Below are 26,534 nucleotides of genomic sequence, written 5' to 3'. Positions count from 1 at the left end.
GCGTCTTTTAAATATATCCATATCCCTTGGCTGCATAGCTGCCACAGTGCCTGAGCAACGGACAGTGACGCTTGATGTGGATGTGAATAACCGCACTGACCGTTTGGAGTGGTGCAGTTGTTATTACCATGGCAATTTCTCCCTGAATGCTGCCTTTGAAATCAAGTTACACTGGATGGCAGTGACTGCAGCTGTTCTTTTTGAGATGGTAAGAGTCCTTGTGTTCTGGGTGGCCCCAGCAATGTCTGCCTCTGTATCCCTTCAACTACTGGGGGACATTGTCATGGGAAGTTGATGGGAAGTATTAGGAGAGAGACAGTGCTTTGGACCTGCCAGCATTTCCACAAGTAGTTTTTACTGGTGGTGGTTAGAATTGTTGCATCTGGTCATCATTTATCATGCTATCTAGTAATTTTGTCTGCGAGATAGTGTTCTGCTTTTAGTGGGTTTCATGCACGCTATGCAGAGATCAGTGCAGGTCAAGGTGATACTTAAGTCCCCCTTAGGCAAATCTTAAGCCTTGAACTGGGTCTTTGGAAAGAAATCTATTTCACATTGCATTCCTTCTATCCCCAAACCTGAAAACTTTAAATCTCAGTAGAATTGCTTTCATGATAGGGAAAGGAATTGCTTTCGTGACGTTTTCCAGGCAATGTGTTCTTCCTGTTCAGCAATGCTTTTTACCTCTTTAACTTGCTGAAAACATTTTGAATTGAAAATGCAAGTGGTTTGTGTCAGTCTTTAATTTTTAGATTTTTTTTGTTTTGTAGCTTCTGCAAAACTCAAAGTATTTAACACCAGGCTTTACCCCACCCAGCCAGCTAGCACTAGGTGATTGTTTTTGCTTTTATTTAAAATCTATTGCACTGTTCCAGTAAAGCAGCAGTGCTTAGCCACTGATGATAAGTAGGCTGAATCAGTTCCTGAAAAATGTCCTATTTTAAAGTGCTTTCTGATTGATATGGCACTTAAAAAAGGAAAGCCTGGTGTCTTGTGCTTGTACTGCTTTGCTTACAAGGATGCTTGTGTGCTTGCCATGCAAAGCAAGCTGAGCCTGTGGAGAATTGAGCATGTCTGATCTATTCTTGGGGAATGAATTGCTCCTATGCACGTAAGTGCCCTTCTTCAGTTTGACATATGTCGTATGATTCACTGTTTGAATCTTTTCTCAGGTTCAGGGTTGGCATCGGAAAGCCACATCCTGTGGCTTCTTGCTAGTTCCAGTCTTGGAAGGCCCATTTGCGTTGCCCAGTTACTTGTATGGAGACCCACTTCGAGCTCAGTTGTTCATCCCACTCAATGTTAGCTGCTTGTTGAAGGAGGGTAGCGAGCATTTGTTTGATGGTAAGAAATGTTCTTTGTTTTACCCATTGGTATATTTTTCTGCAACCATGTCCTTTCTGGCATGTAGCTGACACGAAGGACCTCATTTACCAGACATGCATTGGCTGGTTGAAGGGCTTGTTTTTACCTCTCAGCAGCCACCCTCAGGAAGATGGTGCTGCAGGAAGTGGGGTTGGCCGGCTAATCAGCATGTAACAGTGTATGAAGTTGGCAGGAAGAAGTACCAAGGCGCCGGAAAGGTGGTCTCCCCGGTGATCTTTGTTGCCATGATGTTGCATAGCCTTATAGAGATGATATCAAGCGATTATTCTGTTATACTGTAAGAGTCTGTGTTGTTGGTAGACCTTGCACACAGGTGCTCTGCATTCATACCCTGCATTTGTTGATTCTCCCCCTCAGTGAGATTAGGCTTTCACAACTGCCGTCCACTTTTTTGTTGCCATGGTTACATTCACGGTAAGGGTGTTTGCACATGAGATTAAGAGCTAGAAACTGCAATCTCCTTTTCTGCAATGTGACCTCACCCTTTAGAGTGACGCTGTTGTGGTAAGTCTCAGGTGGAAGCTCAAAGATCAGAGAACTCTTTCCCCATGCAAAGAGAAACACAATTGTGTCATGAGAAGGGACAATTAGCAAAAGGCTGTGGTTTAAAATAGTAAAGATAGTTTTCTTAATTTTCATTAACCCTTGATCCATTGTCCAGGTGTAAATGTAAAACAATCAGTGACAGATCCATATGCAGTGAGGTCACCATAGCTCCACTGACTTTGAACTAAGTGTTTTCAGAGCACTCTGGTGATACACAGCAGCCCGCTCTCCTTCCTTGGCCCCTCCCACACACCCCATTATGTTCCTCCTCTTCATCTTGAGACACTCAAAAGCTAAATTCAGGGATGAATCTGCTACTGGAGTGTACAAGACACATCTCCAATAAGATGGTATTCAGGGGACAGCTGACAGGAAAAAAATGTGACTAAAAGAAATGGCTAGAAAAAACAAAGTGCAGAGAGGCCTTCTGAGGAAAACTGAAGTCTTGAAAAAGAAGGAAATAAGGTGGCTTTACTAGGTAGTTGTTACCTTTTTGTTTGTTTCAGGCTTCGAACCAGAAACATACTGGGACCGCATGCATCTCCTGCAGGAAGCAATAGCATACAGGTACATATGGGGCAGAAGGACTGAAAGGTTCATCTCTCCCTGGGTAACGTAGGATGAAGACCTGTGCCGAACAGTCACTCCTGAGTCGCACAGGTTCTGTGCTGCCTGCCTCTCTGAAATCTGCTTGCAGATTATTAGGCTAAAATGTGACTAGGATGCTTGGAGGTGGTTCTGTGGGTGCAAGGGGCTGGTAGACAGTGTTTCAGTCACTCATTAGCAAACCATACTCTCCTCCTCAGGAGGGCATTGCCTTTGGAAAGTGCCCTGTTACTCTAAGTTAGAAGCAGATAGACTGTAAATAGATTTTTATTTTTTTTTCCTGAGAAGGGTCAGTTACGTTCTTCATGTGTATTTAACACAGTCTTGAAGTGGATGACAACCAATGATTGGCGATAGGCAGGAGACTGGGATGTGAGCTGGAGGTTGGGCCCAGTTTAAGAAGGAATTGTTGGAAACTTTGAATACTATCTAGCCTTACCCCTTTGTGTGCTTGAGCTGCCAGTTTGTTTGACGGTGTTGCTGCCAAGGTCTTTCTTTTTCATGATAGAGAGACTGCCTTTTGTAATGGAGTTTAGCTTGGAAATAAGCTTTCATTAGCTTAGAAAGCAGGAGAGGAACAGGTATCCTCCAAACAGCAAAGAACTGTCAGGTGAGTGACTTGCAGTTCTGTGTGGAATATTGCCCAGTGTGAAAAAAGTGATGTGACAGCTTGAAACACACCTAAGGAATGTCTGTCTTGACTATTGCTCTTCCCTCATTTGTGTGCAGCTGCCCCATTTTGTCAGGGACAAAACTTCCAGCAGGAGTTAGGACAGAGATCGGTGCAAAGTTACAAGCTTTCACGCTAGCAGGGGCAGAGAATACTTGGAGAAGCTCAACCATCTTCATCCCTTTTCCCCTTGCCTTCAGGCCATAAGAAAAGGGAGCCTTTGTGATAGTAGAAGGTTTTCCCTGGTGCCCCTGCCTTGGGCTGAAGGAATCCTAGCTGGAGTGGCTCTTTTTAGGTTTGTTTTTTGGTGGGTTTTGTTGGTTTTTTTTAATTCCATGGTGGTTGTTTCTCCAGATTTGGATTTGTGCAAGATAAATACTCGGCCTCTGCATTCAACTTCCCAGCTGAGAACAAGCCCCAGTATATCCATGTCACAGGTGAGCAATATTTGGCAGGCACTGGGGCAAGGAGGGGGCTATTATAAACAAAAGGACCATTTTACATGCAGTTTGTGTGTTGTGTCAGTGATGTTGGTCCTCATTATGTCCCTAGTCAGATGACAAGTAGGTCTATCAGCCAACACGAACCAGAAAACTGGAGGGCAGTATGAAAAGCACAAAGTCTTGCTGCTACTCAGTGGTGTTGGTTTGAAATCTTGCTTTATAGTGTCTCTGAAACTTTTCTTTCCAGGAGATGGAGAAATAAAAAAAAAAAAAGACAGAGCTTATTCAATTGCAGTGTAAATAAATGTAAATAAATAAATAAATCTAGAAGCTAGAAGGAGGGAAGGGTGTTGGGACAAGTCAGTGCTCTGTTCTCATGCTTAAGGTCAGTTATAGATGCACATACACACTGTGTTGAGAGAGAGATAAAGCATGTAGGATCCACTTGCTCTCATCATTATTCTCATAAGTGTTGGTGATCTATCAGCACTTCTAACCAAGCTGACTGCATGGCGTATTACAGTAAAATAACTTAGTATGTTTGGAGGGGTTGCCGAGACATGAAGACAATGACAGGAAGAGAGAGCTTTTGGAAAATTGCAGAAGAGAATGGAAATCGATGTAAAGTTAGAAAGATTGATCAGAGCCTGCATCTTTGCTTCATTCCCTTCTACCCAGAGAAAGGCAGGACTAAGTGTGCTCTCTCCCAGTGTTGTAATTTGCAGGAAGAAGTAGCATGTAAAAGCAAAGGAGGAAAAACGTATCCCGCTTTATCTTGCTAAAAGGCAATTAACTGAAACTCAGTCCACTTTCCTTTTCAGAATTTAATGAGTCAGCTACCAGTTGTAAGGACTTTGGTCTGCCTAAGACTAAAGTCCTGTCTGTTTTCTCCAGGAACAGTGTTTTTGCAGCTACCATATTCCAAGCGGAAATTTTCATGCGGGCAGCAGCGACGTCGGCGCAATTCCACTAGCTCCACCAACCAGAACATGTTTTGCGAAGAGCGCATTGGCTACAACTGGGCCTACAACACCATGCTGACGAAAACCTGGCGGTCCAGTGCCACTGGGGATGAGAAGTTTGCTGATCGGTTGCTGAAAGATTTTACAGACTTTTGTTGGAACAAAGATAGCCGGCTTGTTTTGTTTTGGACTGACTGTCTAGATAAGATGCATGCTAGTGCTCCATGAAATAGGATTGGATCTCTTAGGGAGACAGCTAGAAGCTTTACCTTGTGGCAAGGAAGCAGAGGGGAAGGATGACTGGAAAAGAGCCTCTCTGGATTTGTCTTGAGGCTCCAAGAGGACCTGATCAATATTGCTGTTGATATTCAACAGAATTTGATTAAGCCCTTGGAAAAAGAATCTGAGCTCTTGGCTTGCCAATATCTATCACCTGACCTCAGCTTGGTTTCAAGTAGCTGCAGTCCTTGATTGCCAAAACTTCAGTGAGAGCAGAGCTAAAGGAGGGAGAGTGCAAATGGTTTTCAAGGGCAGTTAGATTAAGCACAGTGTGATGGTAGCAGCTTACCATCGTTGGAAATGATGGGTGCCGTTTGCATCTGATGTGCCTGACAGCAGCCTGCCTCTTTCCCTTTTGAGGTGTACCGGGTTGTGTGAATATGTAAGATAAAATGTGAGACACTTGTTAAATTTCATACATGTAAATAAGTAAAAATGCAGAAAACCAAGTGACCTGATGTTTTGTTGTAACTCCAGATAGCAATGCAGAATTGGGGAGTAAAGGAGAATAATTGCCAAAAGGAAATACTGATTCTTATGTCGAGCATGATAATGAAATGCTCAAAGTTCAGTGGTGAGGCATTGTCCTTTAAGCATCCAGGACGTTGCCTCCAGCTCTGGATCTAGAACAGCGTCCCGCAACAGGAGCGACGAGCCAGTTACTGTCCTGTGAGGCCAGCATCCAAGCCTGAGGAGAAACCAAGGGCAACTGAATACAAGATGCTGCAGGCTGGAGGAACAAGGAGGATTATGAGCAGATATTTAGGATATGTCTGCATGCAGCAAAATGAAGATGCCTATGCTCAAGTATGTAGTCTTTGTCTTTGCAGAGAAAGCTTGCATATGGCGCATGGACCTAGCGTGAGCTAGTTTAAGTGTGGATTCAGGGTGGGTTCAGGACCTGCACCCTGTAGTGCTGTGCGGGGGGGGCTGTTGACTGCTGCTGCGAGATCGTTACTATTGTTATCTGTCCTTGCTAAATTGAAGTCAGCAGAGGGCTGACACATTCACAGTGGTGTTCAGACCTGATTCAAGGAAAATCGTAGCTGCTGCAGTGTTATCCCCTAAACCAAGCCTGGGTGACTCATCTGTTATTAGACAGTACCCACCTAGGAGAGGTGGGTTTGAGCTGCATGCCTCTTCATTCAGTTCATCTAACCAACTGTGTCAAAATTACCAGTGCGTGTCTGATCCCCATTAACATCTTAAACACTCTCTACTATGAAAGCAACTTGCTGCCATCTATGCTATACAGGTTTACTATCAAAGTAGCTGTGCAGGCACCAGTTGCTTTGTCAAAGCAATTTAAGGGGGGCGGAGTGCAGGGGCAGCCGTGCAACACTCCGCGTGTGCAAGGACCTGGAGCCTGACACAGCGGCTCCGCACCTGCAAACCGGGCTCGCTTTGAACGCTGCAAAGCTCTTTCTCCCCCCGCCCCCGCCTGAGGCTGTGGACAAGGGTGAGGTTTCGGCTGGCTACCGGGCAGAGCCAGCTCCGCGCAGCGCTCCCCGTGCGCGCAGGGTCCCGCGGAGCGCGCAGCCCGGCGCGGCCTTTCCCTGCGCTGCGGCGGGCGGGAAGGAGGGAGAGGAGGAGGAGGAGGAGGAGGAGGAGGCCCGCCCGCGCCCTGCAGCCCTCCTCCGGGGCCCCTTCCCGGCAGGAACGGGGCCGGGAAGCAGTCGGGGTGGGTGCGGACCCTGGAGCCCCGGGTTGTGCTCCCGCTGCTTCGGGAGAGGACGGGGCTGCCGGGGTGTGCCAGCTCCTCAGCCTCGCAGGTATTTAAAAGCTTTTCCCCCTTTTGTCCGGCGGGGTCGGAGCCGTCCCAGGGATTGGGGTGTCCCAGAGGGGACCCGCTGGGCACGGGGGCATCACCCCGACCTCCTTTCCCCAGGAGAATGGGTAAAAAACAGCCTGACGATCATTTGAATTCCTTTGCTGTAACTGCCATCTGCCCCTGATCTGTCCCACCTGTTTTGGGGACAATACTCATTAACTTCACCTGATTGTCTCTGGGCTTAATGTTCTGGTCGTTTTAACCTGTTAGCAATGGATGTAAAGCTTCATACCGTGGTTTGGATATGAGGGTACCTGATCTGAGTGGGAGCGGCAGGTCTGGAGGCACATGTGTGTGCATGGGGTACTGCAGAGCTGCCAGGACCCCCAGTACCCCCAGCTGCACACACAGGCCAATATGGGGCAGATGAGGACTAGCCCGATGAGCGGTTCCCCGCAGCACCCCTCCTGCTTTGGCCTCCTCCTTCAGCCTCCGAGTTTTGGGGCAAGTTTAATGCACCTTTCTGAGCTCTGTTTTCTTGGCTACAAACCTGGTGTGGCTTTAGCCACAGGTCTAGCTTTATTTAAGTGTTTTGAGGTCCTCAAGCTGCTTTTAATGGCACAGTGAATTTCTTTCCTTTTAAAAAAAAAAAAAAAGCACGCATACCATAGGAGCTATAAATAGGAGATAATAGTTTTTATCTAACCACAACTTTGTGCATTGCATAGAAAAGGCTTCCAAGAGGACGCAAGGATGAAGCGGTTCATGGCCATGTTAAACAGGAATAAAAACAAGGATCCCCCACCTGCCAAGCTGCTGGATCTAGCAGGACAGCTTTGCCAGGACCTCCAAAGCTCGTCTCCTAGTCTGGAGAAGCTGGTTGGGGCCATGATGGGATGCAAACACAAGATGTATTTTCTCACTAACATCCACGTTGTCCGAGCTTGCGTGTTTGTTCATATCCGTAATGGGCAGCATGACGCAGCCTGCAGACTGCTGGAGGTAGGGATGTGTTCTTTGTTTCTTCATGGAGACAAAAAGCAGTGGTAGAAAAATAGTAGTTAGAGCTGTTAGTGCAGAGGTACCTCAGTTACAGCACATGGAGCATTTCCAGCTGGCGCACGGCAGTGGAAGGTGATATGTGTCCGTTGGTTGACCTGAAACATGGCATAAAGTCTTTGCTACAGGCAGTTACCATTAATCAGTCAAGGGGAAGAAGGTAATTAAGTGATTAAGGGGTGGGTTGTAGTTTGTGAAAGCAGGATTTTTGTTCTCTAGTGTGGTGGTTCTTGGAGTTTTTCACAAGTTTAGAGCTCAGGACATAAAAGCCTTGTGGAGGCCAAGTTTGGAGAGCTTGCCAGGATGGGAAGATAGAGGAAGGCTGGATGGCACCACTCAAAGTGATGGATTTTGGCCTCTAGTTCTGGTAATGCAGCCCTTTTCACCAGGAGGAAAAGAAGGAATTAGGCAACTCCCTGTGTACATTAAAGAAAGTACAGTGAGTCATGTACTAGGGTAATGCTACAGTTTTGTCAAACCAGTAGGAATCTCTGAGTAAGTTTCTAGTTGTAGAGAGTTTTCTCCTTTACAGGAAGCCTAACTGACTATGTGGAAAGGGTTTGCTTACATACTATTTTGTTTTAGTATTGCAAGGCAGAAGAGAAGGAAGAGCTGGTGCAACTTTGGCATGAGATTCATTACCAGAGGGTTATGGAGAAACATCACATGGATTATCTGACACCACTGCAGAAATTCCGTTGCAGAAAGAGGTACTGTGGCGTGGGGGAACAGAATTTTTTTTCTCTGCTGTAGTTAGCAGAGGCAGGGGGTAGAGATGCAGAGGCTGGTTTTGCATCTCAACATGACTGCGTTTTGGAGGTGGGTTTTTCTTGGCATTTTGACCACTTGTGGCAGTGTGAGAAAAATTCCCACAAATGTGAATGACTCTTTTTGGGTCCTTTTTAATCCCATTTTCTCCTGTGTACAGGAATCCTCCACCTATTTCCCTTTGTCCTGAAGGTTTGAAGAATCGAAACTATTCAGATGAAGTACGCCAGAAGCTGCACAGGTTTGCTGCAGAGGTGACAACAAATCCAAACAAGAAACAGCGGGTAGGGATATGCTACTTCCAATTGAGTCTCCTTGTCACAGAAAAGCAGAACTCTGCAATCAGGGGTCTATAACTGGTTTCATTCTAAATCCTTGTTCTCAGAAGCCCCAGTGGAGCTGGGATTCCCAATATTTGATCTTTCCCTAAAGATTTCCTTAAAAAAACCATCAAATTCATGCTGAGTAATATCACTTGCTTTGGACAAAAAGGTCAGGGGAAATAAGTTCCTCACTGAGCTTTTAACAGTTCTAATTTTGTAGTGATTGAGCATAGGCTGCGAAACAACCATCTACATTACAGTGATAAATAGCCTGACTGAGTTATGGTCTGTATAAAATTGCACTGTGCTTACCAGAATATGTTTTGTACTGACTTATTACATTAAATTCACAGAATTTGAAAACACGATAGCCTGTGTTGATGTATGCATGTATGTACCTTATTTGGACAGGGACAAATTTGTAATAAAAGTGACATATGAATTAAGTCAGTAATCCTTGTTGATAACTACCTTGCAAGGTGAAGGCTTCAGACTTTAAAGTCTGTGGTGCTGGTGGTGCTGAATTTTTCCAGTACCCTTCTCGTATGAGGCAAAATGACCTGGTGAATAGTTCTGCAATGTGAAGATGGTTTATTTCTTACCCTTCTCACAAAGCAGCAACATGTTAATATAGCATTATAAACTAGCAGTATATGGTTTTCTTTAGCAAATTGACTAGGGGAGCAGGGTGGAATGTGTGTTTTCCAGCAGCTCTTGAGTTTATATATCAGTCTTCTCAGTAGGATTCATGTAGACTTACTGGAGACCTAGCGAACAAATGTCTCTGGGTTCAAAAGCTCTTTTGCTGGGCTGCTTTTGGAATTGAAGGGAAAAGACTGATTATTTGGATGAAGTTTATTCTGTTTTCCCTGATCTCTCTCTACACCTGGGTTTGCAGGAGGGATTGGCTCGGGATGTGAACCTGCAGCCAACTCAGGTCTATAATTGGTTTGCAAATTATCGACGGCGTCAAAAATCCTGCCTGCCTCGTACAGAAAAGCTCAACAACTCACGTCCTGAGAGGGCTTTGACTTACCATGCAAAGGAGCAGCAGGATAAAGGATCCTACACTCCACAAACTGCAGGTTTGTCTCTTCCTACAGGGCTTGGGATGTGGTCCAGAAAGCTGAAAAATGATTTAAAATTCCTTCAGGAAGGGAAGGATATTCCTTCTCCAGAACAGCATCTATACGCCAAAGGATCGAGTGGACACAGGAGGCCTCTGCTTCAGTGGAGTGCCTAATTGGCTAGAGGCTGTCACTCTGTAGAAGGAGCAAGCATTGAGCAGGCCTGTGTAAGGACAGGTGAAAAGAGATGTGTGTCTCAGAAGGGGCACCAAATGAAAGCAAATATATGGGAGGCAGCAGGTTTTAGCGCTCAGATTCTGGGATCAGGGCAGTACTTCAGTAAAACCCAGTATTTCCATGCCCCTTCACAGAATCTTGACCAAACTTCAGTCATGGGGAATAAGAAAGCCTTGCTGCATTTGGCAAATTAGACTTGTTTCATTGCTTTTTTTGGAGTAACTATTAGTGTTCCTTCACCTGCCTGGCCTGCACCTTTCAGATGGATCTTATGTAGGCATCGGCTCTGAGCAAATGGAGATAACCCTCATGCCCTGTGACCCAGGGTGGGAGCAGTCAGCTGCAGATCTGGATAAGCCTCCTGAAGGAACTTATTTAAAGATGCTGGAATCCAGGTGATGTATGAAAAAGTCTTTACAGTGATAGTTCAGAGATGAAGCGACCTTTAAACTTGTTGATGGAACTGACTTTCATGTCACTTCCCAGGGGACATCACTTAGGAGTCGTGACTTCATAGACAGGAATGGTCCCTGCCCAGCATCAGGCAGTCGGAGCATCTAGCAGTTAATCTCCCAGCTGTCAAGGGCAGGATTCAAAGGTTTAGCTGGGGTTTCCCGCTCTTTGCAAAGCAATATGTCTGGCTGATTTATTTTTTCCATCATTACAGCTTTATGCAGAGCAGTGAGCTGTATGAAGCGAGGACAAGCAAAGCTTTGCTGACCACTCACAACACTGAACGACCTATAGCTTTTTGCACTGAGGCTGTGCTGGAACCAGGAACCTCCTTTAACTCTGCTGTCCTGCAGCTCAGAGAAGTAGCAAGCAGTACTGATGCCAGCCCCCAGCCTCATAACTTTGTCCTGTGCTCTTGTGGGTCCCTTACCTTCTCAGATGAACGGCTGGCCATGTGGCAGGGCCCTTCCAGCACCAGAGGAGTCTCTGGCTCCATGTGGACCCCAGGTATAGAAGGTTAGTAAACCTGCACCCAGATCTTTGACCTTAAGAGTTTTCAAGTGTCTCTTCCCTTTGTTGTAAACGCTCTTGCTCACATGTCTGTCTGGTGTCATGACAAATGGGAGCAGGGCTTATCTTGAGCTCTGGAGTTCTGCTCCCTTAGTAGCTCAATGAGAAAACCTGTTGATTTAAGGTGTTGGAAACAGACATTCTTACCTACTCTTGCTTAAACTGTAACTGCTTCCATAAAATAGTACTTTTCCAGCAATGTGGATTCCTTTTAGCATTTCCATTGGAAGACTCCCTTCAGGTGTTGTCTGCTCACCCTGTCAGTTTGTAAGCTTCTGGGTTTTTAAATGCCTGTCACTCTTAAGAGATTACCTGAGCAGAGGCCAGGAACTTCTTTACTGTATCATGGTGCTTGTCTTCAGCAACACATTCTCTCTTTCCTTTCTCCTTCCTACTATTCTTTCTCTCTCTCTCTCTCTCTCTCTCTCTGTTTCCTTCCTGTCCAGTCTTGTTCAGCGTTCCCACCATCTCTTTTCTTTTCCCTGTTCTTCAGAATAGCCTTGATAGGATACATAAGTGCTGTTCATCTGTTTTTGCTGTAGGTCTACAGAACAGAAAGGGCTGCGACTGCCGTTGACCCAGTCTCTGGTGAATGTGGAGCAAGGAGGGGAGGAATAGCTGGGTCAGAGATTGGGAGTGTGTTATCTGTAATCATCTTTAATACAAGCATTTATTTCAGCAGGTATCAGAGCTCCCTTGAGCAGAGTCCCTCAAGGTGGCTGTATTGAGGCCAGTTCAGGAAGAATCATTCAGCAGTCAGATTTAGAGGTTGAAAGCTTCATCCTTAGAGAAGGACAGCTAGGGACCCTCGAAGCTATTCTTCCCCACAGGTAAAGGGAGCAGAAAGCACAGTGCTTCTTAAAAGCAGGGGTAACAATGATGCTGTGGGTCTAGCCTTGTCCTGATCTCCTCAATGAAGAGCATTGCAGAAAGAATGTGGAGATGCATCTTGTTCCAGGGGCCTGACTCTCTCCCCATGTCCGTCGTATTTTGTACTTATCTGTGCACTGGAAACGGGAAATGCTATGTGTTTGTGTTTTACGGTGTAGCACAAAGGAGATTCAGGACCAGCCTCATGAGAAAAGCTATGAACCCCTCTCTTTAAAGCAGGTTTAGCTTCTAAGCTATCTGTCTGTTTTTCTTTTTGGCAGAAAATCATAATCTATAGTGATCCAGTGAGAGCTGATCTGTGGGCTGGGTTGGTAGGGCCTGTACTTCATCCTAAAATAGGTTTTGTAGCTTCATAACCTCATGACAAGATTATTCCATAGTGCAAGCTTTCCAAATTGAAGACAGAAAGACAAGCACTGTTCTGTCCTTCTGTTTTCCACCTGTAACAAATGTTTCAGACTGCAGGTTTTTCTCTGGGACTTGAGATAAATTCACAGAATGCAAAACAACAAAAATCGGTGCCATCTTCCGTATGTTATACAACTTCCACGTTACATAAAAATAAACACTGCCAAACAGGCATTATGAGGTTCCTTTAATTCACTGATCTGCAAGACAGAGCAGGAGCAGTAGCCTCATTTCATAACCCTTCTGCTTGACACTGTCCAGCATTTGTGCTGGCATGACACTGTCAATACTATGTCAAAGAGGTACGTAGAAGCAGTTTTATTCCCACTTTATGGACGAGGAAGCAGAGGCACCGAGAGACTTTGTGGCTTGTCAAGCAACAAGAGAAGGCAGTGATTCACTGGAGATAAAGATCAGTGGTTTTTTTGCCTCCCAGTTCCCTGCTAAAAACACTTCTGCCTTTTCCCCCCGTTTCCCAGTTGGCTTGGTGCCTACAGTTGTTCACATTCATGTCAGACTCCTCGCTCTGAATTGCTGGGTAGAACCCAGGTATGGGCATTGTAAACCCACCTCAGTCTGTGTTTTAGGATTCGCAGTTTTAAACGGTGGCTAAAGATCATGAAAGATCGGTGAGGCTTGCTGGCAATATTTTGGCTGGATTTAAAATTGCATGTTCTGACTCTAGAATGAGCTCATGTTTATTTTTAAAATATGTTCCGCCAGCAGAAGAAATCTATGGTGAATGTCTCCTTGTTGGGTATGTCAGTTGTGCCAGGAATCCACACACCCTTTATCGTATTCCTGGTAGGGGCCGGACATGCTGCTTCATTGACACCTTCTGGTGAGGATATAGTTATTTGAACTCTATTTGTAAGCCCGGTTTAGTGGCCTGGTCCAGCTCCCCCCAAAACCTTGAACTCCCCAAAATGCCACGAATGCTATGGAACAGCAGTCTCTTTAGAAATGAGTGATGCTCAGGCTGCACCTTCATCTTGGCCTTTTTTGCAGTTTCTCCCTAGAGAGCCAGGGGACTTCGCGTGGGTAGCCTTGGGTAAGATCCCTGCTCAGTGAATGACAATGAATGAGGATCACCTTTGTTATCAGGCAGAGCCCTCTAACAGAGTTACTGGATTAGAGAGGAGTATTGTGTCACCAGAGTCATCTTTAGCAATAATGTTGCAATGAGCATTGCTCATCTGGGGAGTCACGAAGGAGTCAATAACTTAAACCGTAAGGAGAATGAGTGTTGCTATCCTGGAAAGACAGGGTGGTGAAGTTATCCCTGCCTTACAGGTAAGAGTAAAGCACAGAGAAGGAAATTATTTATCCAAGGTCACCCACCTGGAGTGGACCTAGTGTTATGCTCTCACTGCCTTGCCAGCACCTGTGCCTCCCTGCTTTGTAAGTGCAGGGGTAAAGCTATAAGTCAGCCAAAGGACCCTTGTCTCATTTTTAAAGGTGCTCACCTGGAAAGGACTTGGCCTGAAAGCTTATTAGAACAATTCCTGTTGATTTCTTTCATGGGCTTTTTACAGTTGGTCCTACGCACTTGGGCTGTATCCAAACCTCTTATGATCTACAGGGCTGTGAGGTGGGAGTGTGAGGGGGAACCAGGCTGGAAGCTGACTGTCTCCATCTGCTCCTGCTGCCTGACAGCAGAGTTTGATCCAGCTAGCAAACTGGAAGTCCCTGTGGGACACCAAACAGATGCTCACCTCTACAGATAGTGGTGGTGAATCCTCTTCTCTCCTCAAGTTGGGCAGGTGGAATGTAGCCCAGCTATGGTTCATGCAGAATATAACTCATGCCTCCCATTTCAAACAGAAAAGCACACTGAACTCTATGGAGCAAGACAGACTGCATTTATGAGCCAGCATATTGATTTAAAAAACATCAGTGCTAAGATGTTCATTGCAGCTTACTGCTTCTGCCTGCATTTTTGGGATTCCAGCTCATAGTGCTAGGAATCCTCCTGCTGTTAGGCTCTCCCTCTGGATAACCCAGCACCCCGACGCTGGCAGGCAGCAAGTTCAAAACACACAAAAGGAGGCTACTTTTTGGCATGTTGCATAATTAAATCGCAGAATTTGTTGCTAAGGGTGTTGCGCATGTCAGTGTAAGTGGGCTATGAAAAAGGATGAGACAAATTCTTGGGGGAGGAAGGGGTTGAGCCCATTTGTCGTTAACTAAGTGTAATTGCCTGAATGCTACCTCCAACAGAGGTGTCCCAAGGCTGACTGCTGGAACCTGGGGGGGCATTCCGAGGAAGGGCAACTTGGCACTTGCCCTGTCTCTTCTACTTTTTTCCTATGCTCTTTTAGTTGGCACCTCTGGTCTGGCTGTTCCTGGGAGTGGTATGGGCAGTGTTGTTGGAGTAGAGATACTTTTCAGTTGGTGGTGAAGGGAGAGAACATCCCATCGTCAAGTACCCAGTGTCTCCTACTTGACCCAGTGCCCGCAGACTGTGACCTCTTTCGAGAGGTTGGCAGAGCTCCCAGGGGAGGTGTGGATGTGATAGCCATGTCCCTAGACTTTCAACTGGCGGCCTTGAAAAGCTATGTTAGAATCATAGCCAATGTTGTGGCTATGTCTAAAGCCACATGTTTATGTGTTTTGACTCCTAAGATCTGTGTTTTTAAAATATGTTCCAGGAAAGAGACATCTTGGTAGACATCTCCTTGTTTATGGACAGTGTTCTGGGGGCATAAGGAAAGTTGCAAATCAAGATACCATTCCTGTATACTGCTCCTGGTCAGGCTAGTCCTCCCAGTCCAGAATCTGTATTTTCAGGCCATAACAATTTGCAGAAATGGGGCAGGTTTGTAGACAACAGAACTCTGTTGAATGCATAGTCTTGCCAGCAGCCCTCCTGTCCTGCTGCAAAACATCACAGTAAGTGGTGAGTAGAGCATAAATACCAATGCATTTGTATATCATATTTTCTTCCAGTTCCTGTCAGACTGTGTTTGGCAAGCCTCAGTGCCCACCTGTTTCTGCACCCTGCATGGAAGAAAGCCAAGCCTTGGGACAAAGCCAGGTAAGAGAACACACCTGATGTTCAGGGAAAGGAGCTTAGCCCTACACACGTTATCCAGCTGTAGTTCTCGCACAGGAGGTGTGAAATCTCACATCGTATTTAGTACAAAACACGTTTGATCTAACCATACCTTTTGGAATCCAGTTCAGAGCAAGCTGGGCATTCCCTGGGTAGCATCCAGCAGATGCTAGAAGGTGTTTTTGGTTTTTTCCACTTGGATTGCTTATCAGACTCTAATTTTACTAAACATTTCATTGAAATGATGGCCAAAGCAGCCTGTGCAGATCCAAAATGTCATTTAAATTTTGAGCAATGGAGGGCTCACCTAGCACTGTGGAAGGAAGATGAGAGGAAGATGGCTGCTTGAGGGCCCTCCCCTTCGGGGGGTACTGCAGAATTTGACTGTGCTCTCTCAGACCACTTAAAATCTTTCATGTAATTTTCATTTCCAAGTCTGAGTTATTGATGAGAAAAAAGTGATTTTGGACTTTTCAGCGATGGCTGATAGCAGTATACAGAGCAATATTATTATAGGAAATGATAAAAGAAGTTACTTCCATGATCTGCATGCAGTCTGCATGCCTTCTTATGGTGATTTTGAGGCAGTAGAGAACAGAAATTAGAAATCTGGTGCTTTCAAGGGGATGGGAGCACATCTCTGGATTAAATGTTACCTAAAAATAGGGCCCAAGAAAGCCCTATCTAAATTGTACCTTGAGCTATTTTTTAGCTTCACATGTGTTGGTCTACCAATCATTTAGCATCCATTTCTGTTTCTCTTGCAGTGTAAGCTGCTGGAGAAAACCTTTTTAAAAGAGATTTTGAAAAGCAGGAGACGGTATCTGCTGGCCTCATTATAGGAAGCGACTGCAGCTCTGAGGGCAGTAACAGAACCTCTTTTGAGCCTTTGAAAGCGTCAATATAAAGATCTGTATCTTGGAAAGTGGCCTTTTTACCAGCCATAATGTGAGCCAGATGAGTAGGAAAGCTTTGGGCATTAATAATGAATGAGCCTTTTCTAAGATTTCCAGAGCATGCAGTCTCTGTAGCTAGAGTTTTCATCTTGCCATTTTGCATTCTTGCACTGATTTTGCAATGGTATAGAAACATGACACTCAGTGCAATGTGGGTGGGGGAGCAAGAGACTGTGTGTTGCCTGCAGATGTCAAAAGGGGACATCTTCAAATCTTTGCAATAATTACTTGGTTTAGGAATTCAGAAAAGCAATTTTTGCATATTTTAATGTGTGCTGTAGGAAAAGGAAGAGCTTGAATGGGTAAATGATCTTACAGCATTCTACAGACTTCCTGGGCACTCTGTTTCTTGCTGAATCAACTTGCCCTGGGCTTGTTGCAGGAATATGCAGATGTTTGGTTCCTATGTCTGAACCACAGGGGTGCAGCTGCACACTTCCTTTTGTCCACACATGACTTTCAATTTGCTTTTCTTAGATCACGCATCCCATCAGAGCCGAAATGAGAGTAAAACAAAACAAGCAAGCAAACAAAAAAAAAAAGTTAATTAATTTTGGAAACATTTCTTTCTCTCCCTGAGCAGAGCTCCCTTGTTCAGGCGATCACTCCCTTCTTAATTATTTCATCCTGCTCTTACCCTCTGGCACTTACTTGCTTTTATAGGAGCTAATGCCTTGGGCAAAGAGAAGGGAATTGCTCTTCTCAGAATTACTAGGAGTTGAATTGTGCACTGATTGTGCTTGTCATTTTTACACCCACCTCCTGTGCAGATGGATTACTCTGACTGAACTTAAAGGGGAACAAGGGCTTTGTCCCTTCATGCACACAGCCCTCACCACTGATGTTTCCTCCCACCACAGTCTTGTGCTACTCTGTGTCTGCCCTTCCACCACAAGTACCGCATCATTAAAGACTGTACGTAGTGAAGCTTTGATTCCTTCCTGTGTCTTTCAGGTCCTGGAGGATCCAGTTGGTGACCCGTTAACCGACACGTTCTGGGCAGCATGGCTGCTCTTTGAATTCTCAGCCGGTGGACGAATGTGACCTGCCTGCAGAGATGCTCAGTGTGGTCTGCGCTTCCCTAGGAAACACCCCATCCTTTCCTGTTTTTTTCTCTTCTTTTTAAATGAGTGAGGGGGTTGACATGGAGATGAGTAGAGACTGAGGTAGAAGGATGAAGGCTTTTTCTAATAGTTACAAAGTTTGTTTTAGCTACAGTTTTGTTAAGACTTTTGCAAAGGATAGAAGAAAGCCAAAGGTGATTGTGGACTGTAGGTTTTTACTGGGGCAGTCTGAAGCTGCACTGTAGATGCTAAAAATACCAAGTCACTGGTTCTGTGGCAGTTATATATTTCTACCCAGAGTACTGGTCACATCTGAGTGCTTCATTACATCATAAAGGTAGATGAAGCTCCTGTACTCAAAAAGAGTAAAATGTAGTTACATTGCCTAGCAGTGGATATTAGATAACTTTTTCCTAGGCCTGGAAAATAAGGTTTCAGCTAAGTGCTGGTAAAATACTGCTGTTTCTCATCCCTGCATTTCTGTTGTACTGCTAGGTGTAACTTCTGGAGTGTTCCATACTCTGTAGTGCCACAGATGACACAAACTGGAGCATGGCAGAATTTTCAGTGCCTAAGTCAATGTTTTTGCAGGACTGGGGGAGGGCATACCGGTGTTGTCAGTATTTAATGCTACCTGCAACTCAGATTAGCCAGGAAAAAAGGATAAATGGAGAAGGAGGGAGCCGCTGAACCTTCTTGATCCATTTTCAGTCCCCCGATCTGGGTGGACTGAAACTGCTGAGGCGATTGTGTCACCCTTCGGGTGGTCTGCAGCAGTCTGACACTAGGCAGCAGCAGGCGAGCACATCCTATTCAGACGAGTGCCCTGCAAAGCAGCATGAGTTGTGCAGACTCCGTTTCATACACACTGTAGTAAGTGTGGGGCTAGCACGGTATTTGGCTGAAGGCTGCTTACTCCATGGGGGTAAGCTGTTTCACTGCAGCTCTCCTGGGGAGCCTGTGCAACTCGGTTCCTTTCCCCCAGTACTTTTCCTTACTTAACCCATTCTCAAGGCTGCCTGTTACGCTCCTCCATCTCATGCTGCTCACAAGTGAGGAGCCCTGTTCTCTTGGAGACTAAAAAGCAGAATTGTGTATGAGAGTATTAGGGCATGAGTAGCAAAGTAGACCCTTGATGCAGGTTTAAAACTAATGCTGCAAGTCAGTGGGCAGTCTTTTGGGTATTTTCCCTAAGTATTACTGCTGGTTTTTAAATCTGTATTGCAAAAGGGGTAATCCTTGCCAAAACTCCAGCCTTGAGATACCTGAAGTAGATGCCTCCAGTGCCTTTTGTAATAAAGTTAGCAAATAAAGGTTATGAATTACTCTTTCTCCAGTTCATTTTTCAAGGTAAGGGTGTGAAGCGATTATTCACCCATGGCGTTTAATTACACATTAAAACCCTGGCACCAGCTTGCCCTGGGTACACTTGTGTGTGTGGAGACCCTGATGCTTCCTTTATTTTAGTAGATCTCACTTGGCCATTTTCTGGTGGAGGTTTTGTGTTCGAAACAGTGGTGTTTGGAAGGGTTATGCAGCATTTACACAGTTGTGTCTCGTTCCGGTGAACAAGTACGTCTCGTATCCCGGCTGCTTTGAAACATTCTACTTCGGCCACGGGGCCTTGGTGCCCCCGCTCCCGTCTAACCGCCCTTCACCGCCCCCGGGCTCCAGCGGAGCCGCCGCCGCTGCTGACAGACACGGCCACGCGCTGCTCCCGCCGCCCGCTGCGGCGGCCACGCGCCGCCTTTCTGCATCCTTCCCCATTGGTCCGCCGCCCCGGTAGCAACAGCGACAAATATATCCTCCCGCTCTCTGATTGGCTGTCGCGTCCCGCCGAGCCATAGCAACAGCGGAGCGGGAGCGCGGCGCCTGAGGAGGCGCGCGGCGACCGTTGGCGGCCCACGCGGGGCGGGGAGGGGAGGGCAGCGAGCGCGGCCGCCTCGGCTGAGGGAATCTCGGTGCGCTCCGGGAGACGGGAGAAAAGTAACCCTGCAGGGGCGGGAGCCGGCTACACACGGCATTCCTCCTGCTGCTGACGCTCGGCGAAAGGTACCGCGGTCCCAGCCACGCTGCGTAAAATCCACTTACTGCGGATTTGCACAGTGGTGGGCAAGAGCTGCGTCTTCTCTGCGGCCTGTGGTGGAAAGAAAACTAGGCCCTGTCACGCGCCAGCTAGTGAAGCGGCTTTCAGGCAGAAGCAGCAGCTTGATTGCAAAATTCACACTGGATCTTGATAGATTTTTAGATGAGATCCCCAATAAGGTATTTTATTTCTCACTCCTAATGATGTGACATGTCACTATGATTACTATGATTTAGCTAGTCAATGGTATGCAGTACATGTGGATGAAAGCCAGGGTGGTTACATTTCCCTGCTGTTGAAGATTGATGTATTGTAAAGAGGAATGATGCTGGGCTTACAATGAGACGTATTTTCAGTTCCTTTCAAATATTTAGTGCTGTTCCCTGCCAGGGAAGATGATAAACATTAGATTAACACTACTCCACCCTTGTAGAAATTTTAGGTACCTGTCATTCAAAATGAAATAGATTTATTTTCTAAGAAAACAACCCATGCTAGGGAATGCAGGTATTTTGGTTTTGGAGATAACTGACCTTTATCCTACCGTCTTGACAATGCCAGTGTCCTATGGCCTTGTAAGTTTTTTAATAGTTCAACACAGTTTTGACTTTTTAATTAAAAAGAAGAGGCTCAATTCACCAGAATTCCTGAGGAGTGCTAGAAGAACAAGTCTCTTTTTCCCAAACTTCAATCTGAAAAAGGCTTTGCAGCTAAAGCAGAATTAGAGCTTTTCCTCTTACACTTCACTTAATGAATTTAATTTCCAAATTTGGCACAGGTGTTCTCTGGAGGACAATTGAATTTTCTAGGTCATTTCCCAGATGAAATAACTTATTGCTTTTCTGGAAATTTATGTTTGATGATTCAAAGCCTGACATGTGAAATCCAGCAAATTACAAGTATTTCTCTTTAAGAGATGAAAAGTCAAGTGCTTGAAGTACAGTATATTCTGGCCCACTAGCATCTTTGTCCCTTGCCACCTGGATATTGAATCAGTACAAAACACTTTAGAGGAGCTAATTGCATTTGGACAAGTATTTGCAAACTGTGCCTACAGATGATCTCACAGTACTTGACCACACTTGAGTTTACAGGTAGCTGAGCAGAGTTCAGAGGTAGGGTGCTGCTTCCTCATGCGTGAGCTAGAACAGATGGGATGCGTAGCCATGCAGTAGAGGAAGAGATCAAGTGAATCTCTGCTGAACACCAGTGATGCTTAGCATTTGGCTGGCCTTCTCTGCCTGTGCTGCTGGGCGGAGGCGGCCTTTGAAGGACAGCTTAGTGGAGTTTTTATATTGTATTCACATTGGGCTACCATTTGAATTGTTCCGTTTTTGTCTTACGTTGTTCTCGTTTCCTAGATGTGATTTGCATCCCCATCATGTTCTGCTTTCCCTGTCCTACCATATGTAGCAAGCTCTGGATGTGTTTATGTTGTTCTTCCTTGGAGCTGTAATTAGAAGCACTCTGAGCACGTGGCTGACCTGCCCTGAGCTGAATGTGCTGTACCTGCTGTTGTCATTCCTCCTCCTCAGCATGGCATGGCCTATCAAAGGAAGGAGCTTGCCCTAGATAGATAGAAAAAAACAAAGCCATTTTTATCTCAAAAAGTATATAAGGGCCCAAAGAACAGTACTTATATGTGTTAATGGATCACAGAAAGGGGATGGAAATCTCGGAGCACTTTCAGAAGTTGTGTTACTTAGCTGTCCCTGAGGTGCAAAGGACACTTTCCCAATAGGCAGGCGTCCATGTTTTCCAGCGCTGCTGCTAGAGGCAGCTTTCCTCTTGGCAGTTCAACAGAGAGGCCTGAGACTGGCAAGGTCAGAGGCCGAGCTGTTGCTTACCAGTAGTTCTAAGGTAGAAGTGTGATATAGAAGCAACCATATGGAGGACCTTCATGGCAGTTGCCAGTGAAAAACTGAATTAATTCACTACAGTGCTAGAAAGGATTAGTGACATGAGAAGCAACTTTCCCTGCTTTCCGGTCTATTGACAACTCTGCTAGCTATCACAGTTACTGAATGGGCGCATCTGAGGCCCGCTTGGGACAAATGTCAGGAGATACAGCTTCAAGGCTAATATTTTCAGACAGTCTCTTGTTCTGGATGCCTGGCTTAACTTGCTTGGGGCCTCATTTTCAGAGGAAATGAGCACTTACACAGCGACTCAAGTAGGGCACCCAGAATAAGAGGCCACTTTTGAAAATGTTGGCAAAGCTATTTATCTCCGCACTTCATTAGTCTTAGCCCCAAAGTCTTTCATGTTATGTTCTACAGTGAAAGGTCGTTGTTTCAGATCAATCATTTTCAGTGGGATTTAATCCAGTTCAAAATCAAACTAATCCACTTTGGTAAAGTTTGAAGAGCAGTAAAAATTCATTTGTTAAGACAAATCTGGGCTTATTTTTTAAATGTGGCTGCTGATGCTGAGTCTTTAATTGTGTATGCCCAGCATGAGGCGTCTTCGGGGTGGTTCCAGAAATGCCGGACATCTAAATTCTCATCTGTCGGCTGCAAATGCTCAGTGCCTCTGAAAACCCCCGGGATTTAGTAGGATTAGAGTTTGTTTGTTTGTTTTGGTTTTTTACTTTCAGTATTTACTTAACATAGGTTGGGGTTTTTCCCCTCTTACATGTAGAGCCTGTTTTCAATATGGTGCTCTGGTGACAGCTTCTGATAAGCAGGCTTTTTCATATTTTCCTGTTTATACTTGTGAATTCTGGTTACTTTCCTTTGATTACATAAAGAATAAAACCACATTCTTGTATCTGGACAGGACTAGCAAACACTGGTCTGAAGCAGCTCATGAAGAGTTAAAGCTGCTTTCAATTAGCTACTGTGTTCTTGCTACTTAAAGAAACCCCCACAACTGAGCATGCTTCACAGCCTCCTGTGCATATCCCTGAATCATTCTGGCAAGTAAAAACACTGCCATAATCTTTTATTCAGACATAACGCTTATTCTTCACTGGACTCTGAAATGAGCAAGCGCTTGAAAATAGCACATTTTGCCAGAGAGTTCTGAGGATTTATCAACTCATGTCTGCACAGGATTTTGAACATGCAACTGTGAATGCTGAGTGGTATTAAATGTATTGCAGTGATCCCAAATAGGTTTCAGTGTACAGATCTAACCTTTCACATGAGGGAGCAAGAGTTTCACAGGTTTTGTACCAATCACTGTCCTTTTGTTTTAAGGATCTTCCCATGTTGGTGAATAGATGTGCAATGCACTTCACCACAGTTCACGGCACATACCCTACTGCTTCTGAGCAGCACTCAGGCAGTGTAATCTTTCTCCCTTCATTCTAGGTTTTACCTTTGAGTTATGAGGGAGGTTCTGTGAGAATGAGTCAAGATTAATATGAAATTGAAATATGACAAATAGTAGAATATTTTCACACACGCTGTGACAGCCTAGAGGGTTCTGCTGCTCGTTAAACCATGGTGTATGGTTTGACTAGAAATATATCATTGAAATTATAGTCCCTTGTGGTTTGGGAAAGAATCATCACACTTCAGCTACACCCACTCCTATCTTGTGCTCCGATCTTGTCATTGGTTACACCACCTTTCCTCCCTGATGCGCACTTATCTCACTTTATTGGGGGGATGTGCTGCCAGGATTCTAACAATAAAAATTATAGACAGTCCTAAGCCTGTGAAACAATCTGTCCTTACAGCACTAGCTGAACATCATGCCTATGTAAGTGCCAGTCATGGTGTTTCCAAGATCAGATGCTCACAAACTCTCCATTTCTCTTTCTCTACCATACTCATTTCTACTTTCCTTTGCAGTGATGTGGAAGCTGGTTAACTCTCCCCATCAATTGGTAGTTGCTTCTGCTCTCTCTCTGCTTTTCAGTGTCTTGTCCCCAACACTTTTATCATTTAGCAGTTCCCTAAATAAAACATTTCCTTGCTGCAGAGAAGAGAGGGAAGATCGTTTGCTCCAGGGATGAGGAGGATGTTAGCGGCACGGACTTTGTAGTACCACTGCTTTAGTTCCATCTGGTTCAGTAAGAGTGCTGCAAAAGGTGTGTGCTCCCTCACTGCCACCAGAACAACCAAAGGGGGAGGCTTTCCACCGTGGGGAAAGGCTGGGAATGGCATGGGGTGGTTTCCTTGTGTTTCCTCTTCACCAGTGTACCTTGTAGCTCTGTCCCCTCAGCTAAACATCAGCACTGGGGAGACACCCTCTGCGACTTTGGTGTCCCCAGTGCCCCTGTGTGGAGCTGAGCAGTGAACTAGAATGGCATTTCAGCAGGGAGCTATTTGTGGAACATTGGTGCTGTCCAATAGTCAGATATGCCTGTGGAGCAGAGCCACTGCCTTAGGTCATGGTGCAGTTTTCAGTACCATAAGTTTCTCCATCTACAAATTCTTCCTGGGTGTGGTCACTTTGCCAACAACTCAGTCCTGCCTTGGGAGAGCAGTATTTCTGAGCTCCTGCCCGAGCTCTGCTGGGAATCGTGGTGCTCTGTAATGTCATGCATGATGCCTGGCATCTGAGCTCAGCAGGGGAACCAGAGCCTTAGGTAGTGTTTTGCACCCCATTCAGCACTCCAGTAGAAGATCTGCTGGCATTTCCATTTCCTTTCCATTTCTATTTTTAAGACACTGTACCTCAGCTTATAAATATTGTAGCAGATTAAAACTTGTTGCATGAGCTCTAACTTGGTTTTATTTGTACCTCTGTAGTAGATCCGTGGAGCCACTGTTGTGCCTGAAGATCCAAAGCACTAGGCACTGTACGCCCAGGAGAATATAGGTACTCTCCCACAGACTTTATATGTGTGAAATGCAATCTCTTCACTTCTGTTCGTTTACAGTCAGACTGTAGAAATGCTGCATACAAGATTGTCTTATTTTAGCACTTTTCCTTGCAACTGTTGGATTTAGACACGTATCTGGTTTTAGAGCAATGAGGTGACATATCACCTTGTGGATTCAAGGTTAAGAATTTTTGAGATGCTTTAGACTGAGAAATAGCCATTATGCAGAAGCTTCAATTTAGAAACCTAAAAGCATTTAATGAGAATGTTTTTGTGCATGTGTAGATATACCCACATATATTTGGCAGATTAATGCAGATTGTCTGGTTCAGTGGGTGAATAACTGGTTTTAAAAATAGTTTGTAATCCATTTCCCTTGGGAGTCTGAAACTGCTGTATGAGACTAGAAAGCTTTTGGTAGCCCCTACAAATTTGGAACACTTTGCAGACTGACCAATCTCTACTAAGAAGTTGTTACAACTGCAAAGTTTCCAAACCGAAGAAGTGTATTTGGGCATTTTGGGTTGGCCTCTCTCTCCCTATTCTTACATAAGTGTTACATTAAAATCTTTATTTTTACATTGAATCATACCTTTTCAAGAACATGTTCCTGCTGTCCATAGATAAAACTTTATGCCTTAGGTAAAATCAATACAAGTTTTTGCATTAATGATGACAATGAATTAGACTCATATGCGGAACCCATTCTGTTAGGTTTTATATGTCACTGCCTTCTCTTAGAAATGGTGAAAATAAAATCCCGTTAGGAAAAAGGCACCATGCAGCTTGCAAACATGTACCTACAGCTGTGTGCTTTACAGTACTGCAAAGAGCTATTTCCTGAATGTTCTGGCAATTGCTTTATAACTTGCTACATGTAATTTTTATCTTTCATGCTTTATTACCATTTATTCTTATTTGTCATAATATTTATGTCCTTTAAAAAACTCAGCAATACTCATCTAGTCCCTTTTAAAACTAACTAACTGCAGCGTTTATTTTAAATTACATTAGGGCTTAATGCAGAAAAGCCAGCAATGTTAGAGTTAAGGCTAAAAACTTTTGGCTGACACAATGGACTGGATTTACTCAATTGCAACAGTGCAAGAGTAGTGAGGATAGCGGGAGAATAGTGTCATGGGTGAGACCAGCCTTGGTCCCCTGCAGCCTGTGTCCTCACGTGCGTTCTGTCCTCTTCTTTGGGGGTGCGAGCTTACACTGGTGTGGGTGCAGCGGGCAGGGGCTCTGCTGCCGAACTGCCTGATGGTGAGCAAAGCTTTCCCTCAGGTGTACAGCAGCTCCCCATATGTACAGTGGTGTGATGATGTTTAAATGCTGACTGCGGGTTAAAGACACAAAGTTAATCTATGATTTAGTGTAAGGGGTGAGTAATGTGGGCGCTAGCATTTCTGCAGACACCAGCAGCAGCTGTGTCATTTGTGCAGTGCTTCTCCTTTGAGAGGATTTTTATGTAAGGCTGGTACTCTGTCAATTTATGAAAGAAGAGCTCGACTATTACAAATTAAAATACATAGTAAAATTGAATTTAGTTGCATCTCTTAGGCAAGGTAGCAGAATTGGCCCGTGCCTGCCACCCCCGCAAGTAGGAATGTTTCAAAGCAGCCGGGATACGAGACGTACTGATTCACCGGAACGAGACACAACTGTGTAAACGCTGCAGGGCAAAGCTCGCGCTGGAAGGCGATGGTAGCACAAAGCAGTAATGGCGCAGAGGCAGGGTCGGACACGTGAAAGCGGTGCGTCGTTCCACACCGAGCGCAACCCGAGTGGCAGCCGTGCTCTGCTGGTTTCCCTGGGCGAGGCGCGCCCGTGGGTCCGCGGTGGCAGCTTTGCACCACGCTAGGGAACGCGGGCAGGGGAGGTGAGGCGGTGCCCGGCCGCGCAGCCTGTTCTGAAGCATTTCTCGTCCAGCGCTGTCCGTGACGCGGAGAGCAGGCCAGGCCCGGCTCCGCAGTGCCTGCGCCCACCGCCCACCTCCACCTTTGCAGCAGTAAAATGCAGCACTCGCAGCGCGCATGCGCCTCCCCCTAGCCGGCGCCCCGGGATAGCTATTTATAGCAAGTGACGTCACCTAGAAATAGAACGCGGGGGAGCAGCGCCCCCTCCCCTCCCCTGCAGTCTCCTCAACTCCGCCCC

The 26,534-nt window shown here is 45.4% G+C and overlaps 2 protein-coding genes across 20 annotated transcripts in view; both read left to right on the top strand.

Moving 5' to 3' along the window:
• Window positions 1–5,341, top strand: part of DEPDC5 (DEP domain containing 5, GATOR1 subcomplex subunit) — a 45,992-nt gene extending 40,651 nt beyond the window's left edge. For all 16 annotated transcript variants that reach the window (XM_075769967.1, XM_075769972.1, XM_075769971.1 and 13 more), the window contains 5 exons: window positions 39–208; window positions 1,173–1,344; window positions 2,439–2,499; window positions 3,563–3,645; window positions 4,546–5,341. In XM_075769967.1, the coding sequence (XP_075626082.1) occupies window positions 39–208; window positions 1,173–1,344; window positions 2,439–2,499; window positions 3,563–3,645; window positions 4,546–4,841 (782 nt within the window). In that variant the 3' untranslated portion in view covers window positions 4,842–5,341. The remainder of the gene's footprint in view (window positions 1–38; window positions 209–1,172; window positions 1,345–2,438; window positions 2,500–3,562; window positions 3,646–4,545) is intronic.
• Window positions 5,342–5,484: 143 nt separating this feature from the next.
• Window positions 5,485–18,845, top strand: ANHX (anomalous homeobox). Of its 4 annotated transcripts, XM_075770008.1 has the most exons (10): window positions 5,485–5,699; window positions 7,392–7,665; window positions 8,308–8,432; window positions 8,651–8,774; window positions 9,712–9,898; window positions 10,380–10,512; window positions 10,785–11,086; window positions 11,820–11,970; window positions 15,389–15,476; window positions 17,405–18,845. In XM_075770008.1, exons 1-10 carry the CDS (start codon window positions 5,662–5,664, stop codon window positions 17,492–17,494), a joined length of 1,512 nt encoding a protein of 503 aa, XP_075626123.1. In that variant the 5' UTR covers window positions 5,485–5,661; the 3' UTR covers window positions 17,495–18,845. The 4 variants fall into 4 exon arrangements, with proteins under 4 accessions (XP_075626123.1, XP_075626120.1, XP_075626119.1 ...); XM_075770005.1 differs by lacking the exon at window positions 11,820–11,970 and having other exon boundaries at window positions 10,785–11,077; XM_075770004.1 differs by lacking the exon at window positions 11,820–11,970.
• The last annotated feature ends 7,689 nt before the right edge of the window (window positions 18,846–26,534 follow it).

This window comes from Balearica regulorum, chromosome 17 (genome assembly GCF_011004875.1).
Source record: "Balearica regulorum gibbericeps isolate bBalReg1 chromosome 17, bBalReg1.pri, whole genome shotgun sequence".
Taxonomy (NCBI): Eukaryota; Metazoa; Chordata; class Aves; order Gruiformes; family Gruidae; genus Balearica; species Balearica regulorum.
Note: the sequence above shows the minus strand (reverse complement) of the source record. Positions and strands in the feature narration are given on the sequence as shown.

Bases quoted from the DNA above. Each gene is read 5' to 3' on its own strand.
- ANHX (XM_075770008.1), top strand. From the start codon at position 5,662: ATGTCTGCATGCAGCAAAATGAAGATGCCTATGCTCAA. The intron at 5,700-7,391 runs GTATGTAGTCTT...TGCATTGCATAG, and splicing joins ATGAAGATGCCTATGCTCAA to AAAAGGCTTCCAAGAGGACG. The intron at 11,971-15,388 runs GTAAAGGGAGCA...ATTTTCTTCCAG, and splicing joins GAAGCTATTCTTCCCCACAG to TTCCTGTCAGACTGTGTTTG.